At 42.6% G+C, this 19,549-nt stretch overlaps 1 protein-coding gene across 1 annotated transcript in view; it reads left to right on the top strand.

Annotated features, from left to right (window-relative positions):
- LOC311131837 (uncharacterized protein) overlaps positions 1 to 19,549 on the top strand; it is a gene marked incomplete at both ends in the record, with an annotated part of 36,160 nt that overhangs the window by 12,093 nt on the left and 4,518 nt on the right. The window contains 10 exons of the mRNA XM_084164965.1: positions 2,573 to 2,599; positions 9,452 to 9,523; positions 9,611 to 9,673; positions 10,997 to 11,023; positions 14,736 to 14,780; positions 14,901 to 14,936; positions 15,409 to 15,489; positions 17,989 to 18,085; positions 18,261 to 18,400; positions 19,114 to 19,233. Coding sequence (XP_084021091.1) covers positions 2,573 to 2,599; positions 9,452 to 9,523; positions 9,611 to 9,673; positions 10,997 to 11,023; positions 14,736 to 14,780; positions 14,901 to 14,936; positions 15,409 to 15,489; positions 17,989 to 18,085; positions 18,261 to 18,400; positions 19,114 to 19,233 — 708 coding nt within the window. The remainder of the gene's footprint in view (positions 1 to 2,572; positions 2,600 to 9,451; positions 9,524 to 9,610; positions 9,674 to 10,996; positions 11,024 to 14,735; positions 14,781 to 14,900; positions 14,937 to 15,408; positions 15,490 to 17,988; positions 18,086 to 18,260; positions 18,401 to 19,113; positions 19,234 to 19,549) is intronic.

The following is a 19,549-nucleotide window of genomic DNA, read 5'->3' as shown; positions in this document are numbered from 1 at the left end:
TTTGTTATTCGTTACTCGTCTTGTTGGCTGAGGAAAAGTGAATGTGGGCAGTTATTCTAACATGTAGGCGGCGTGTATGTTTCAAGTTCGGGGGAAGCACATTTTCACCCATAGAAATTCACCTTTATAATAGGAAGCATTCCATGCTACCTTGCATTTGCAAACTAATGTAAGATAGCCTACTATTCCTAATGTGATGGTTAGATTGGATACTCATAATTTAGGCTAATAATATAACTCAATTCACTGTACGCGTAGTGGCGTAGAGTAGGCTACAGGCTATAGGCTATATCAGATACATTTCTTCTTCTTTCTTTGCACAGGAAAATATTTCAGGACATTAGCAGAATCTTTTTTAATACGACAAAAATTACAGGGTAGCGTACTCTGCTGACACTGACGAACAGATCAATACAAATGACGTTGTCTGATCCATATATTAGACCTAGGAGAAGGGGGGGACAGAAATACAATGTTAAGTCCATCTAACCTGGAGGAGGACATTATTGTACAAAAACCAAACAAAAGTGTCACAGACCCAATGATAAATACAGTGAATATGCACACTCACCGGGGATATTGGCCACTGTTCTCTGCTGATACTAATAAGGCTACCTTTTGCTCAGTTAAATAGAAAACATTGTATAACTAAAAAACAGATTGGAGTATTTTCGTTGTGTTCTCTTAACAGCAATAGCCATTTGTTTTGTAAACGTTTTTTTTCCGCGATTGTATTTTTTAAATATTGCACTATTCCTGGCTGTGTCGCTCTGCTTTTCACTTCTCAACAATAATCTATTTGGCATTTGTAGGCGATGCGATTTAAAACGATCCACAGCTTTAAAAAATGAAATAAAGCTGATGATCATCTGTGGCAAAGACAGGACTAAGCTAATTTGGCTTAATAATTTTGGCAATTTAATTCAATTGACTTTAGGGAAAGCTTCCCCTAGCCTTATGGACATGCTGTCTATATATTTCTAACATCTTCAAATTCGTTAAGAATGACGCAGGCAGTTGCATCTGAGTTGCATGTTGTGTTGAGATTCATTACCATAAACTAAATGTGATTTCTGTCATTCTGAGAACTGTGGGTGGACACCCTAATCAGGTTACGCAACAAATGCATATGGGCCCGGTCCAGTAAATTAAAATGCTGCAGGTCAAATGTCTGGCACCACATTTTCCTAATGGAAACCCTGATGTCTACATGTCTGTGTGTCTACATGTCTGTGTGTCTGTGTGTCTACATGTCTGTGTGTTTACATGTCTGTGTGTCTACATGTCTGTGTGTCTACATGTCTGTGTGTCTACATGTCTGTGTGTCTGTGTGTCTACATGTCTGTGTGTCTACATGTCTGTGTGTCTGTGTGTCTACATGTCTGTGTGTCTGTGTGTTTACATGTCTGTGTGTTTACATGTCTGTGTGTCTACATGTCTGTGTGTCTACATGTCTGTGTGTCTGTGTGTCTACATGTCTGTGTGTTTACATGTCTGTGTGTCTACATGTCTGTGTGTCTACATGTCTGTGTGTCTGTGTGTCTACATGTCTGTGTGTCTACATGTCTGTGTGTCTGTGTGTCTACATGTCTGTGTGTCTGTGTGTTTACATGTCTGTGTGTCTACATGTCTGTGTGTCTACATGTCTGTGTGTCTACATGTCTGTGTGTCTACATGTCTGTGTGTCTGTGTGTTTACATGTCTGTGTGTCTACATGTCTGTGTGTCTACATGTCTGTGTGTCTGTGTGTCTACATGTCTGTGTGTCTGTGTGTTTACATGTCTGTGTGTCTACATGTCTGTGTGTCTGTGTGTCTACATGTCTGTGTGTCTGTGTGTTTACATGTCTGTGTGTCTACATGTCTGTGTGTCTGTGTGTCTACATGTCTGTGTGTCTGTGTGTTTACATGTCTGTGTGTCTACATGTCTGTGTGTCTGTGTGTCTACATGTCTGTGTGTCTGTGTGTTTACATGTCTGTGTGTCTGTGTGTCTACATGTCTGTGTGTCTACATGTCTGTGTGTCTGTGTGTTTACATGTCTGTGTGTCTACATGTCTGTGTGTCTACATGTCTGTGTGTCTACATGTCTGTGTGTCTACATGTCTGTGTGTCTGTGTGTTTACATGTCTGTGTGTCTACATGTCTGTGTGTCTACATGTCTGTGTGTCTGTGTGTCTACATGTCTGTGTGTCTACATGTCTGTGTGTCTACATGTCTGTGTGTCTACATGTCTGTGTCTACATGTCTGTGTGTCTGTGTGTCTACATGTCTGTGTGTCTGTGTGTTTACATGTCTGTGTGTCTGTGTGTCTACATGTCTGTGTGTCTACATGTCTGTGTGTCTGTGTGTCTACATGTCTGTGTGTTTACATGTCTGTGTGTTTACATGTCTGTGTGTCTGTGTGTCTACATGTCTGTGTGTCTGTGTCTGTGCGTGATTCATGTTTTTGACACCATTAGAGACTTGTGTGTGTGTGTGTGTGTGTGTGTGTGTGTGTGTGTGTGTGTGTGTGTGTGTGTGTGTGTACTAATGAACACACGTCTTCTCATCCCTCATTTCTTCTTGTCCTCCAGGGAGAGATCGGACGACCAGGGTCAAAGGTGAGACACGCCTCCTCTCACTCCCTCGCTCATACAATCCTCCTCTCGCTCCCTCGCTCATCTCTCTCCTTCTCCCTCTCCCTCTCTCTCTCCTTCTCCCTCTCCCTCTCTCTCTCCTTCTCCCTCTCCCTCTCTCCCTCCTCTGCAGTGTCTCTCTCTCTCTCTCTCTCTCTCTCTCTCTCTCTCTCTCTCTCTCTCCTTCTCCCTCTCCCTCTCTCTCTCCTTCTCCCTCTCCCTCTCTCCCTCCTTCTCCCTCTCCCTCTCTCTCTCTCCTCTGCAGTGTCTCTCTCCCTCTCCTCTGCAGTGTCTCTCCCTCTCTCCTCTGCAGTGTCTCTCTCTCTCCTCTGCAGTATCTCTCTCTCTCCTCTGCAGTGTCTCTCTCTCTCCTCTGCAGTGTCTCTCTCTCTCCTCTGCAGTGTCTCTCTCTCTCCTCTGCAGTGTCTCTCACTCTCCTCTGCAGTGTCTCTCACTCTCCTCTGCAGTGTCTCTCTCTCTCCTCTGCAGTGTCTCTCTCTCTCTCCTCTGCAGTGTGTCTCTCCTTCTCCTCTGCAGTGTGTCTCTCTCTCCTCTGCAGTGTCTCTCTCTCTCCTCTGCAGTGTCTCTCTCTCTGTCCTCTGCAGTGTCTCTCTCTCTCCTCTGCAGTGTCTCTCTCTCTGTCCTCTGCAGTGTCTCTCTCTGTGTCCTCTGCAGTGTCTCTCTCTCTCCTCTGAAGTGTCTCTCTCTCTCCTCTGCAGTGTGTCTCTCTCTCCTCTGCAGTGTGTCTCTCTCTCTCCTCTGCAGTGCCTCTCTCCTTCTTGGTTCTGGTCCATCAACTGCCGATCCAGTGTGTCTGTGTGTGTGTACTGTATCCCCCTCTGCATTAATGCACAGTTCTAATCTCCCTGAGTGCTTGTGTTCTCTATGATAAATCACTAAGACATTGGTCCTGTGGCCACACAGACACACACACACACACACACACACACCACTGGTTAATGGCACTGAGCTGAAGGAATGCACACACAGCTCTACCGTGTGGCAGATAGTATATTCGCTCAGGGTTCTTCAAGATGTTTGATTAGAAGTCATGCAGATGTATTATGCCAGGGGTCTCCAACAGGTAGGTCTACCAGCAGCATCAATAGACACCAGACAGAAACATCACCAGACAGAAACATCACCAGACACCAGACAGAAACATCACCAGACAGAAACATCACCAGACAGAAACATCACCAGACACCAGACAGAAACATCACCAGACAGAAACATCACCAGACAGAAACATCACCAGACACCAGACAGAAACATCAATAGACACCATACAGAAACATCACTAGACAGAAACATCACTAGACACCAGACAGCAAGATCACTAGACAGAAACATCACTAGACACCAGACAGAAACATCAATAGACACCAGACAGAAACATCAATAGACACCAGACAGAAACATCAATAGACACCAGACAGAAACATCACTAGACACCAGACAGAAACATCACTAGACAGAAACATCACTAGACACCAGACAGCAAGATCACTAGACAGAAACATCACTAGACACCAGACAGAAACATCACTAGACACCAGACAGAAACATCACCAGACACCAGACAGAAACATCAATAGACACCAGACAGAAACATCAATAGACACCAGACAGAAACATCACTAGACAGAAACATCACTAGACACCAGACAGCAAGATCACTAGACAGAAACATCACTAGACACCAGACAGAAACATCACTAGACACCAGACAGAAACATCACCAGACACCAGACAGAAACATCACCAGACACCAGACAGAAACATCACTAGACAGAAACATCACTAGACACCAGACATAAACATCACTAGACAGAAACATCACTAGACACCAGATAGAAACATCACCAGACAGAAACATCACCAGACACCAGACAGAAACATCAATAGACACCAGACAGAAACATCACCAGACACCAGACAGAAACATCACCAGACAGAAACATCACCAGACAGAAACATCACCAGACACCAGACAGAAACATCACTAGACACCAGACAGAAACATCACTAGACACCAGACAGAAACATCACTAGAAACCAGACAGAAACATCACCAGACACCTGACAGAAACATCACTAGACAGAAACATCACTAGACACCAGACAGCAAGATCACTAGACAGAAACATCACTAGACACCAGACAGAAACATCACTAGACACCAGACAGAAACATCACCAGACACCAGACAGAAACATTACCAGACACCAGACAGAAACATTACCAGACACCAGACAGAAACATCACTAGACACCAGACAGAAACATCACTGGACAGAAACATCACCAGACACCAGACAGAAACATCACCAGACACCAGACATAAACATCACTAGACACCTGACAGAAACACCACCAGACACCAGACAGAAACATCACCAGACACCAGACAGAAACATCACCAGACACCTGACAGAAACATCACTAGACAGAAACATCACTAGACACCAGACAGAAACATCACCAGACAGAAACATCACCAGACAGAAACTTCACTAGACACCAGACCGAAACATCACTAGACACCAGACAGAAACATCACTAGACACCAGACATAAACATCACCAGACACCTGACAGAAACATCACTAGACAGAAACATCACTAGACACCAGACAGAAACATCACCAGACAGAAACATCACCAGACAGAAACTTCACTAGACACCAGACAGAAACATCACCAGACACCAGACAAAAACATCACTAGACACCAGACAGAAACATCACCAGACACCTGACAGAAACATCACTAGACAGAAACATCACTAGACACCAGACAGAAAGATCACTACACAGAAACATCACTAGACACCAGACAGAAACATCACTAGACACCAGACAGAAACATCACCAGACACCAGACAGAAACATCACTAGACACTAGACAGAAACATCACTAGACAGAAACATCACTAGACACCAGACAGCAAGATCACTAGACAGAAACATCACTAGACACCAGACAGAAACATCACTAGACACCAGACAGAAACATCACTAGACAGAAACATCACTAGACACCAGACAGAAACATCAACAGACACCAGACAGAAACATCACTAGACCGACACGTTCCTCTCATTCTAAATGCACAATTAAAGGGGAAATACACTCAAAAATATTTATTTGTTTGTTTTCTTTGTGATTTAAGCGTTGACATGGACTCAGAACATCAATTTTCGTTGTTTCGCTATGACTAATTGTAGTATTGAGAGTAAAATAAATAAATAATAATAATCGTAAGCCAGGAAAAATAAAACAGAGAAAACAGAATTCCGGAAAATACAAAATATCATTATATGGGGCCCCTTAAAGTTGTTTATTAACCATTATTTGACCAGGTATATTGACAGAAAACACATCTCTTACACTAAGTACCCGGGGAAGAGTTTCAGGGTAGAGGAGAAGAATGTGCCTATTTGAAAGCTGTATAAAAAAATGAGTAGCTCACAAAGTGTTTTGTTTTTCTAAAAGTAGCTCTCACGCCAGAAAATGTTGGAGACTCCTGCTTTATGCTCTATTTAATAAAACACGGGCCCTTCAGTTGCAGTTATCAAGACAGAAACATCACTAGACACCAGACATAAACATCACTAGACAGAAACATCACTAGACACCAGATAGAAACATCACCAGACAGAAACATCACCAGACACCAGACAGAAACATCAATAGACACCAGACAGAAACATCACCAGACACCAGACAGAAACATCACTAGACCGACACGTTCCTCTCGTTCTAAATGCACAATTAAAGGGGAAATACACTCAAAAATATTTATTTGTTTGTTTTCTTTGTGATTTAAGCGTTGACATGGACTCAGAACATCAATTTTCGTTGTTTCGCTATGACTAATTGTAGTATTGAGAGTAAAATAAATAAATAATAATAATCGTAAGCCAGGAAAAATAAAACAGAGAAAACAGAATTCCGGAAAATACAAAATATCATTATATGGGGCCCCTTAAAGTTGTTTATTAACCATTATTTGACCAGGTATATATCACTAGACACCTGACAGAAACATCACTAGACAGAAACATCACTAGACACCAGACAGCAAGATCACTAGACAGAAACATCACTAGACACCAGACAGAAACATCACTAGACACCAGACAGAAACATCACCAGACACCAGACAGAAACATTACCAGACACCAGACAGAAACATTACCAGACACCAGACAGAAACATCACTAGACACCAGACAGAAACATCACTGGACAGAAACATCACCAGACACCAGACAGAAACATCACCAGACACCAGACATAAACATCACTAGACACCTGACAGAAACACCACCAGACACCAGACAGAAACATCACCAGACACCAGACAGAAACATCACCAGACACCTGACAGAAACATCACTAGACAGAAACATCACTAGACACCAGACAGAAACATCACCAGACAGAAACATCACCAGACAGAAACTTCACTAGACACCAGACCGAAACATCACTAGACACCAGACAGAAACATCACTAGACACCAGACATAAACATCACCAGACACCTGACAGAAACATCACTAGACAGAAACATCACTAGACACCAGACAGAAACATCACCAGACAGAAACATCACCAGACAGAAACTTCACTAGACACCAGACAGAAACATCACCAGACACCAGACAAAAACATCACTAGACACCAGACAGAAACATCACCAGACACCTGACAGAAACATCACTAGACAGAAACATCACTAGACACCAGACAGAAAGATCACTACACAGAAACATCACTAGACACCAGACAGAAACATCACTAGACACCAGACAGAAACATCACCAGACACCAGACAGAAACATCACTAGACACTAGACAGAAACATCACTAGACAGAAACATCACTAGACACCAGACAGCAAGATCACTAGACAGAAACATCACTAGACACCAGACAGAAACATCACTAGACACCAGACAGAAACATCACTAGACAGAAACATCACTAGACACCAGACAGAAACATCAACAGACACCAGACAGAAACATCACTAGACCGACACGTTCCTCTCGTTCTAAATGCACAATTAAAGGGGAAATACACTCAAAAATATTTATTTGTTTGTTTTCTTTGTGATTTAAGCGTTGACATGGACTCAGAACATCAATTTTCGTTGTTTCGCTATGACTAATTGTAGTATTGAGAGTAAAATAAATAAATAATAATAATCGTAAGCCAGGAAAAATAAAACAGAGAAAACAGAATTCCGGAAAATACAAAATATCATTATATGGGGCCCCTTAAAGTTGTTTATTAACCATTATTTGACCAGGTATATTGACAGAAAACACATCTCTTACACTAAGTACCCGGGGAAGAGTTTCAGGGTAGAGGAGAAGAATGTGCCTATTTGAAAGCTGTATAAAAAAATGAGTAGCTCACAAAGTGTTTTGTTTTTCTAAAAGTAGCTCTCACGCCAGAAAATGTTGGAGACTCCTGCTTTATGCTCTATTTAATAAAACACGGGCCCTTCAGTTGCAGTTATCAATTGCCTTGGAGTTCAGTGGTTACTAATGTGATGGGTCTGCAGCGTGCCGATAACAAAAACAAGATATTTGTGGCCAGCTTTGCCTATCTGTCCAACAGTAGAGGCCTCTGAGGGGAGGACGGCTCATAACAATGCCACGGGTTTGACGTATTTTGCTACCGTTCCACGTATTCCGCTCCAGCCATTACCACGAGCCCCGTCCTCCCCAACCTCCTGTGGTTTACAACCATTCTTCTCTAGGAGCTTTCAAATATTGGTGTGTTCTCAAATCAAATCAAAATTGTATGGGTCACATACACGTATTTAGCAGAAGCTATTGCGGGTGTAGCGAAATGCTTGTGTTCCTAGCTCCGATGGGTGAAGTAGTATCTAACAATTCACAACAATACACACAAATCTCAAAGTAAAAGAATGGAATTAAGAAATATATAAATATTAGGACGAGCAATGTCGGAGTGGCATTGACTAAATACAGTAGAATAGAACACAGTATATACATATGAGATGAGTAAAGCAGTATGTAAACATTATTAAAGTGACTAGTGTTCCATTATTAAAGTGACCAGTGATTCCATGTCTATGTATATGGGGCAGTAGCCTCTAAGGTGCAGGGTTGAGTAACCAGGTGATAGCCGGCTAGTGATGGCTATTTAACAGTCTGATGGACTTGAGATATAAATTGTTTTTCAATCTCTCGGTCCCAGCTTTGATGCACCTGCACTGACCTCGCCTTCTGGATAATAGTGAGGTGAACAGGCCGTGGCTCAGGTGGCTGATGTCCTTGATGATCTTTTTGACCTTCCTGTGACATCGGGTGCTGTAGGTGTCCTGGAGGGAAGGCAGTGTGCCCCCGGTGATGCGTTGGGCAGACCGTACCACCCTCTGGAGAGCCGGTGATACAGCCCGACAGGATGCTCTCAATTGTGCATCTGTAAGAGTTTGTGAGGGTCTTATGGGCCAGGGTCGTACTGGTCCTCCTGGGTTACCAGGTAGTGTGTGTGTCTGTGTGTGCCTGTACCGTATCCCCCTCTGCAGTTCTGCACAGTTCTAATCTCCCTGAGTGCTTGTGTTCTGTATGATAAATCACTAAGACATTGGTCCTGTGGCCACACACACACACACACACACACACCACTGGTTAATGGCACTGAGCTGAAGGAATTCACACACAGCTCCACCGTGTGGCAGATAGTATATTCGCTCAGCGTTCTTCCAAGACGTTTGATTGGAAGTCAAGCACCTTAATGCTCGTCTGTGGATCCAAATAAAGTAAATATGTAAATGTGACTTGTGTTTACTCCAGGGTCGTACTGGTCCACCTGGGTTACCAGGTAGACAGGGACCAGCTGGATGGCCCGGTCCAGAGGGACCCAAAGTAAGTCTCACCCCCTTTAATTAATGCCACTCTATGCAAGTCTTCCAGTGTCAGCAACACTCGTGTGAATATACCTTCTGGTTCCAGGGAGGAAAAGGAGCCGCAGGGATGATGGGCCTGCCGGGGCTGAGAGGACCACCAGGAACCAAGGTCTGTATCTCACACACATGACGTCAGGTCACACATGAAGTCAGGAACAAACATTCACACATTCTAAACACAAGAGAAAATAGGTCCCTTTCTCACACACCGAAGCTCCGCCGCAAACCATTATATTTTACAGCGAAAGCTGCAGAAAAAAAGCGAACTCCTTCGTAGGGAACTATTTGGTCCGCGTACACACACGGCTGGCTGTTTAAACCTTTCTGAAAACAGCCTATATTATATCTTTGTCTATAAAACATTTTTATCTGAGCTGCATGCAATTGATCAAGTCACAGGAAGCACGCGCTCCTTTCGTTGCTTTCCTTGTAGACAGAATAAAACAGAGTAGGGCGGACTATTTAAAAAAATTTACTAACCGTCCGTAAGCAAAAAAATAAAGATAAAAAATAAACCGAAAGAAAAGTTATTTTAACCTGGCAATGTTTTTTTTTTACCTGCCAATATTTGCTCTAGAATTGTATTATCAATAATAAAACTAGGCCTAGGATATTTCCTTTAAAAGTAGACTACAACAGCGTGTTATGTGTTAATATAATTAACTTATAAATATAATTATAATTATATATAAATATAATTATAATTATGTGTATTGTAACATGTTGGATAGGAATTGCCTTTAGAAAGGCACAGCGGCTGGTTCTGCCAATCCCCTCGAGCAGCACACCGAATCTCTCCGTCGATTGGAGGAGTATTAGGCTATTAGTGATTGGCACTAATATGTAAAGTATTTATTCGATATGAAAAGAAGACGGGATGTGACTGACCTGCACAGGTAGGAAAGTGACAAAGTGTCCAGACGATTGTGTGCTGATTGACCAGTAGGCTAGGCGTGAATGTTCTGATAGATTCGTTATAATCAATCATCCACACCTGATGGGCCATCACCCGGACATTTAGTCCTGCTTAGTCAATGAGATGGTGTTCTAAACACCAGTGAAGACAGTTATGCCGTATCCACGCTGGATTCAATATCCCTAAATTCATGTTGGTCATCTGCTATTAATTAAAGCATCTAGTGAGATTTAACAGAAAAAGGATGTTTTGAACGGGATTCGTTTTTCCAAACTGCCCACCCTGTAATTATTTTTCTTTCATTCAAATGATTCTTATGATGGAAGCCTGGAGTTTTTTTTTTCTAGGAGTGAATACATTTCATCATGTCTAGACGATTAAGGGCTACACTGATATCTCGTGCTTGGCTGCCGAAGGTATAGGTGTCCACATAATATTTAAATTGAGGAAGTGTGATCACACATTCTAAACACGAGAGAAAATAGATTCATTATTGTCCTTTCATTCCTTCACCAGGGTCTTCCTGGTTATAAAGGAGAGAAGGTGAGTCATACTCTGATTAAGACCATGCTGTTCAAACTACATTACCCAGATCATACTAATCAGACCATGCTGTTCAAACTACATTACCCATCATGATTAGCAAGACCCTGTCTTTCAAAGATAATTCGTAAAAATCCAATTAACTTCACAGATCTTCATTGTAGGGTTTAAACACTGTTTCCCATGCTTGTTCAATGAACCATAAACAATTAATGAACATGCACCTGTGGAACGGTCGTTAAGACACTAACAGCTTACAGGCAATTAAGGTCACAGTTATGAAAACTTAGGACACTAAAGAGGCCTTTCTACTGACTCTGAAAAACATCAAAAGAAAGATGCCCAGGGTCCTTGCTCATCTGCGTGAACGTGCCTTAGGCATGCTGCAAGGAGGCATGAGGACTGCAGATGTGGCCAGGGCAATAAATTGCAATGTCCGTACTGTGAGACGCCTAAGACAGCGCTACAGGGAGACAGGACGGACAGCTGATCGTCCTCGCAGTGGCAGACCACGTGTAACAACACCTGCACAGGATCGGTACATCAGAACATCACACCTGTGGGACAGGTACAGGATGGCAACAACAATTGCCCGAGTTACACCAGGAACGCACAATCCCTCCATCAGTGTCTGCAATAGGCTGAGAGAGGCTGGACTGAGGGCTTGTATGCCTGTTGTAAGGCAGGTCCTCACCAGACATCACCAGCAACAACGTCGCCTATGGGCAGAAACCCACCATCACTGGACCAGACAGGACTGGCAAAAAGTGCTCTTCACTGACGAGTCACGGTTTTGTCTCATCAGGGGTGATGGTCGGATTCGCGTTTCTTGTCGAAGGAATGAGCGTTACACCGAGCGGGATCGATTTGGAAGTGGAGGGTCCGTCATGGTCTGGGGCGGTGTGTCACAGCATCATCGGACTGAGCTTGTTGTCATTGCAGGCAATCTCAACGCTGTGCGTTACAGGGAAGACATCCTTCTCCCTGATGTGGTACCCTTCCTGCAGGCTCATCCTGACATGACCCTCCAGCATGACAATGCCACCAGCCATACTGCTCGTTCTGTGCGTGATTTACTGCAAGACAGGAATGTCAGTGTTCTGCCATGGCCAGTGAAGAGCCCGGATGTCAATCCCATTGAGCATGTCTGGGACCTGGTGGATCGGAGGGTGAGGGCTTGGGCCATTCCCCCCAGAAATGTCCAGGAACTTGCAGGTGCCTTGGTGAAAGAGTGGGGTAACATCTCATAGCAAGAACTGGCAAATCTGGTGCAGTCCACGAGGAGGAGATGCACTGCAGTACTTAATGCAGCTGGTGGCCACACCAGATATTGACTGTTACTTTTGATTTTGACCCCCCACCCCTTTGTTCAGGGACACATTATTCCATTTATGTTAGTCACATGTCTGTGGAACTTGTTCAGTTTATGTCTCAGTTGTTGAATCTTGTTATGCTAATACAAATATTTACACATGTTAAGTTTTCTGAAAATAAACGCAGTTGACAGTGAGAGGACGTTTCTTTTTTTGCTGAGTTTAGTTAAAGTACAAAAAGGAAAACTCTCTCTCTCTCTCACTGTCTCGCTCATTCTCACCTGTACAATCTCTCTCTCTCTCTCTCTCTCTCTCTCTCTCTCGCTCTCTCTCAGTTCCATTCAAAGGGGCTTTATTGTCATGGGAAACGTGTTTACATTGCCAAAGCAAGTGAAATAAACAATAAAAAAAAGTGAGAAGATACTTTTACAAAATCAACAAAAATGTATTAATAAATATAAAGACATTTCAAGTGTTATATTATCAGCTATGTACAGTGTTATAGCAATGTGCAAATAGTTTTAGTACGAATAGTAGAGGAAGATAAATAAACAGACTATTAATGGTGATATTTACAATGTTGTTTGTGCTTAACAGATAAGGGAGTTTATCAAAGTTTGATTTGTTTTCGAATTCTTTGTGGGTCTATGTGATCTGTGGGAAATATGTATCTCTAATGTGGTCATACATTTGCCAGGTCTGCCTATGGCGGCCTTTCTCAATAGCAAGGCTATGCTCACTGAGTCTGTCAAAGATTTTCTTAATTTTGGGTATTCTGTGTTTAGGGCCGGAAAGCATTCCAATGTGCTCAGTTTTTTTGGTTGATTCTTTCCAGGCTATCAAATAGTTATATTTTCTCAAGATTTGGTTGGGTCTTATTGTTTTGCTGTCCTGGAACTGTGTGGGGTCTGTTTGTGAACAGAGCCCCAGAACCAGCTGGCTAAGGGGACTCTTCTCTAGGTTAATCTCTCTGTAGGTGAGGGCTTTGTTATTGAATGTGTGGGAATCGCTTCCTTTCAGGTGGTTGTAGAATTGAACAGCTCTTTTCTGGATTTTGATAACTAGCGGGTATAGTCCTAATTCTGCTCTGCATGCATTGTTTGAGGTTTTGCGTTTTACACTAAGTATATTTTTGCAGAATTCTACATGCAAAGTCTCAATTGGGTGTTTGTCTCATTTTGTGAATTCTTGGTTATTTTTGTCTTACTGAGATTCACTGTCAGGGCCCAGGTCTGACAGAATCTGTGCAGAAGATCTAGGTGCTGCTGTAGGCCCCTCCTTGGTTGGGGACAGAAGCACCAGATCATCAGCAAACAGTAGACATTTGACTTCAGATTCTAGTAGGGTGAGGCCGGGTGCTGCAGACTGTTCTAGTGCCCTCGCCAATTCATTGATATACCCTACCTCTTTAAGGAATACCTGGAATAGTATAAAGTAAACCACCTTCCCTCACCCCCCATTTAAAAAAAAAGTGGTTGTCCCACTGGCTATCATAAGTTGAATGCACCAATTTGTAAGTCGCTCTGGATAAGAGCGTCTGCTAAATGATGTAAATGTAAATGTAGAATCCATGCCCTGGCGAATTGAGGCTGTTCTGAGGCCAAAAGGGGCTAAACTCAATATTAGGAAGGTGTTCATAATGCTTTGTACACAGTGTATATGTTGAAGAGGGTGGGGCTCAAGCTGCATCCCTGTCTCACCCCACGGCCCTTTGGAAATAAATATGTGTGTTTATTGCCAATTTTAACCGCAGACTTGTTGTTTGTGTACATGGATTTTATAATGTCGTATGTTTTTTACCCCAACACCACATTCCATCAATTTGTATAGCAGACCCTCATGCCAAATTGAGTCAAAAGCTTTTTTTTAAATCAACAAAGCATGAGAATACTTTTGTTCTGGTTTGTTTGTTTGTCAATTAGGGTGTGCAGGGTGAATACGTGGTCTGTTTTTCAGTAATCTGGTAAGAAGCCAATTTGACATTTGCTCAGGACATTGTTTTCACTGAGGAAATGTTGGAGTCCGCTGCTGATGATACTGCAGAGGATTTTTTTTAGATTGCTGTTGACGCAGATTCCACTGTAATTATTGGGCCCAAATTTGACTCCACTTTTGTGGATTTGGCTGATCAGTCCTTGGTTCCAAATATTGGGGAAGATGCCAGAGCTGAGGATGATGTTAAAGAGTTTAAGTATAGCCAATTGGAATTTGTGTCTGTATGTTTTATAATTTCATTTAGGATACCATCAAGACCACAGGCTTTTTTTTAGTTGAAGTTTGTATTTTGTCCTGAAATTCAGTCAATGTAATTGGAGAATCCAGTGGGTTCTGGTAGTCCTTAATAGCTGATTCTAAATCTCTCTCGTTCTCTCTCTCTCTCTCTCTCTCCCTCCTGCCAGGGTTCTCGTGGTAATTCAGGCATATTAGGACCAAAGGGGAACAAGGTGGGTGTTGTTACTGGATGTCAGCTAACTAGGGATGATCAATATTCATTGGTGTCACCTTTCTGAAACCATAAACCATGGTGCTCAGTGGTTCTCTATCTTTTCTCGTTTTTCTTCTAGGGCTCCATTGGTCTCTCTGGGATGTTGGGACAGAAGGTTAGAAACACACATAATTTATATATACATTCAATTGTTTGATTTAATTCTGTGGTGAGAAACAACTCAATAACGACCAGAATATAAACCCATAGAATCAATATTCTACTACTTTCTATCTCTCTTTCTCCCCCCACTCTCTCTCTCTCTCTCTCCCCCCCCCCCCACTCTCTCTCTCTCTCTCTCTCTTTCTCCCCCCCACTCTCTCTCTCTCTCTCTTTCTCCCCCACCCCTCTCTCTCTCTTTCTGTCTTTCTCCCCCACCCCTCTTTCTGTCTTTCTCCCCCACCCCTCTCTCTCTTTCTCCCCCACCGCTCTCGCGCTCTCTCTCTCTCTCTCTCTTTCTCCCCCACCCCTCTCTCTCTCTCTCTCTTTCTCCCCCACCCCTCTTTCTCTCTTTCTCCCCCACCCCTCTCTCTCTCTTTCTCCCCCACCCCTCTCTCTCTCTCTCTCTCTCTCTCTACCTATCTCAGGGTGAGATGGGATCGAAGGGAGACCCAGGAATTTCGGGGAAGAGAGGACCCACTGGCCGACCTGGGAAGAGAGGAAAACAGGTGAGAGAGATCAGAGGAAGAAAGAGGGATGAGAAAATATATATATTACCTCAAAGAGGGTTTGCTGTAGTGTGTTGGTGTGTATCTTCAGTGTCCAGCATGTTAGTGTATGTGCTTGTGTAGGAAACCCTTTGGCATCAGGTACTTTACACAGAAACACCCCTGTCCGAACCCTGTCATCTGACACATGCGCCTCCTCCAGAGATAATTCCGTCCCCACCTTCCTCCTCTCTCGCTCTCCCCTGCTTTCATATGCTCTATATACAGTTGAAGTCGGAAGTTTACATACACCAAATACATTTATACTCCGTTTTTCACAATTCCTGACATTTAATCCTAGTAAAAATTCCCTGTCTTAGGTCAGTTAGGATCACCACTTTATTTTAAGAATGTGAAATGTCAGAATAATAGTAGAGAGAATTATGTATTTCAGCTTTTATTTCTTTCATCACATTCCCAGTGGGTCAGAAGTTTACATACACTCAATTAGTATTTGGTAGCATTGCCTTTAAATTGTTTAACTTGGGTCAAACGTTTCGGGTAGCCTTCCACAAGCTTCCCACAAAAAGTTGGGTGAATTTTGACCCATTCCTCCTGACAGAGCTGGTGTAACTGAGTCAGGTTTGTAGGCCTCCTTGCTCGCATACGCTTTTTAAGTTCTGCCCATTTGCGACCAAGCTTTAACTTCCTGACTGATGTCTTGAGATGTTGCTTCAATATATCCACATAATTTTCCTTCCTCATGATGCCATCTATTTTGTGAAGTGCACCAGTCCCTCCTTCAGCAAAGCACCCCCACAGCATGATGCTGCCACCCCCGTGCTTCACGGATGGGATGGTGTTCTTCGGCTTGCAAGCTATCCCCTTTTTCCTCCAAACATAACGGTGGTCATTATGGCCAAACAGTTCTATTTTTGTTTCATCAGACCAGAGGACATTTCTCCAAAAAGTACGATCTTTGTCCCCATGTGCAGTAGCAAACCGTAATCTGGCTTTTTTATGGCGGTTTTGGAGCAGTGGCTTCTTCCTTGCTGAGCGGCCTTTCAGGTTATGTCGATATAGGACTTGTTTTACTGTGGATATAGATACTTTTGTACCTGTTTACTCCAGCATCTTCACAAGGTCCTAAACTGTTGTTCTGGGATTGATTTGCACTTTTCGCACCAAAGTACGTTAATCTCTAGGAGACAGAACGCGTCTCCTTCCTGAGAGGTATGACGGCTGCGTGGTCCCATGGGGTTTATACTTGTGTACTATTGTTTGTACAGATGAACGTGGTACCTTCAGGCGTTTGGAAATTGCTCCCAAGGATGAACCAGACTTGTGGAGGTCTACAAATTATTTTCTGAGGTCTTGGCTGATTTCTTATGATTTTCCCAAGATGTCAAGCAAAGAGGCACTGAGTTTGAAGGTAGGCCTTGAAATACATCCACAGGTACACCTCCAATTGACTCAAATTATGTCAATTAGCCTATCAGAAGCTTCTAAAGCCATGACATTTTCTGGAATTTTCCAAGCTGTTTAAAGGCACAGTCAACTTAGTGTATGTAAACTTCTGACCCACTGGAATTGTGATACAGTGAATTATAAGTGAAATAATCTGTCTGTAAACAATTGTTGGAAAAATTACTTGTGTCATGCACAAAGTAGATGTCCTAACCGACTTGCCAAAACTATAGTTTGTTAACAAGAAATGTGTGGAGTGGTTGAAAAACTAGTTTTAATGACTCCAACCTAAGTGTATGTAAACTTCCGACTTCAACTGTACGTGCGCTCTAGCCAACAGCATCTCATCATGTAAGCTATACGTGCGCTCTAGGAACAGCACACAGATAGCACTATAGCACTATAGCATATAGCACTATAGCAGATAGCACTATAGCACTATAGCAGATAGCAATATAGCACTATAGCACTATAGCAGATAGCAATATAGCACTATAGCAGATAGCACTATATCATATAGCACTATAGCAGATAGCACTATAGCACTATAGCACTATAGCAGATAGCACTATAGCAGATAGCACTATAGCATATAGCACTATAGCAGATAGCACTATAGCAGATAGCACTATAGCACTATAGCAGATAGCACTATAGCACGCAGCTAGCACGCTATATAACACTATATATTTGTTGTGAGAAAACCATCAGTAGAGTTGAACATGCGATGGGAAATCCATTTAACAACAAAAGGTATTTTTATGTGCACTACCTCAGCACGCACAGCCTATTATCTGCAACAAGTCAATCTGATATTGTTTTTTATGTGGATTTTAGAATATTCGCATGAAAATCTGTTGCCAATTGGATGGAAACCTAGCTACCATGTCAATAATTACGGAGGCCACTGTAGGTCACCTTAGGTGTGTGTGTGTGTGTGTGTGTGTGTGTGTGTGTGTGTGTTTCTCTGTGTGTGTGTGTGTGTTTCTCTGTGTGTGTGTGTGTGTGTGTGTGTGTGTGTGTGTGTGTGTTTCTCTGTGTGTGTGTGTGTAGGGTATGAAGGGTCAGGGTGGGACCCCAGGTCCAATGGGTCCTACAGGTCCTGCTGGTCCCTCTGGTCGTCCTGGTCCCCCTGGACTACCTGCCGCAGGTAAGATAACACCACCTGGACTACCTGCCGCAGGTAAGATAACACCACCTGGACTACCTGCCGCAGGTAAGATAACACCACCTATGGGACACACACATACACACACACAAAGAACAATTATTGTGTTTTGTGTAATGATCTGTGTGTGTTTGCGTGTGTGTGTGTTTTCCCCCAGGCCTGTACCTGGTAGGGGAGAAGGGAGATACGGGTGTAGCAGGACCTCCGGGTCACTGTGACTGTCACACCCCTCTGGGAGTCACCAGCCCCCACTTCGGCAGTCACACACAACGGGGCAACTACCACAAAGTCCCCGCGGTGAGACTCTGTGGCTCTCTCACAGTGATGCTTAATACTTGGACACAGGACCTTTTCCCATCAACTTTGACCACAACATTTTTAAATTCTAAAATATAGTTATCAAGTCCCTATATTGGGCATTTTCAATATTCCTGTCTTTTCAGTGTATTAAGTTTTTCGTTCTTTGTGAATCTCTGTACCTTGAATCAACATGTGTTCTTGAGTTATTTCAACATTGTCACGATCGTAATAGAGAGTAGACCAAGGCGCAGCGTGATGAACGAACATATTTATTTATATAATGAATGCACGAACAAAACGAAAACGTGACGTCCTACGGTAAACACAACCCAAACGGAACAAGATCCCACAAACACGAATGGAAAACAGACTGTTTAAATATGGTTCCCAATCAGAGACAACCAGCAACAGCTGACACTCGTTGCCTCTGATTGGGAACCACTCTGGCCAACATAGAAAATCAAAACTAGATAGTGAACATAGAACAAAACACATAGAAACTACACACCCTGGCTCAACATCTAGAATCCCCAGAGCCAGGGTGTGACAAACATGTGTTCTTGAGTTATTTCAACATGTGTTCTTGAGTTATTTCAACATGTGTTCTTGAGTTATTTCAACATGTGTTCTTGAGTTATTTCAACATGTGTTCTTGAGTTATTTCAACATATGTTCTTGAGTTATTTAAACTCTCTCTGGTCTCTGTGTAGATCTTTGTAGTGGACAGTGAGGAGGAGTTGGATCGTCTCCACACAGTCAACGCCATCGCCTTCAGGAAGGACCAGAGATCCCTCTACTTCAAAGACAAAGATGGCTGGCAGCCCATACAGGTACTATACTATACTATACTATACTATACTATACTATACTATACTATACTATACTATACTATACAGATACTATATTATAATATACAGGTACTATACAATACAATACTATACGATACTACACTATACTATATGATACTATACTGTACGATACGATAGTATACGATACTACACTATACTATATGATACTATACTATAATATACAGGTACTATACAGGTACTATACAATACTACACTATACTATATGATACTATACTATACAATACGATAGTATACGATACTACACTATACTATATGATACTATACTATACAATACGAT

Source organism: Coregonus lavaretus (genome assembly GCF_964263955.1).
Source record: "Coregonus lavaretus genome assembly, chromosome: 7".
Classification (NCBI taxonomy): domain Eukaryota; kingdom Metazoa; phylum Chordata; class Actinopteri; order Salmoniformes; family Salmonidae; genus Coregonus; species Coregonus lavaretus.
The sequence above is the reverse complement of the archived record's forward strand: the minus strand, read 5'-3'. Positions and strand labels throughout refer to the sequence as shown.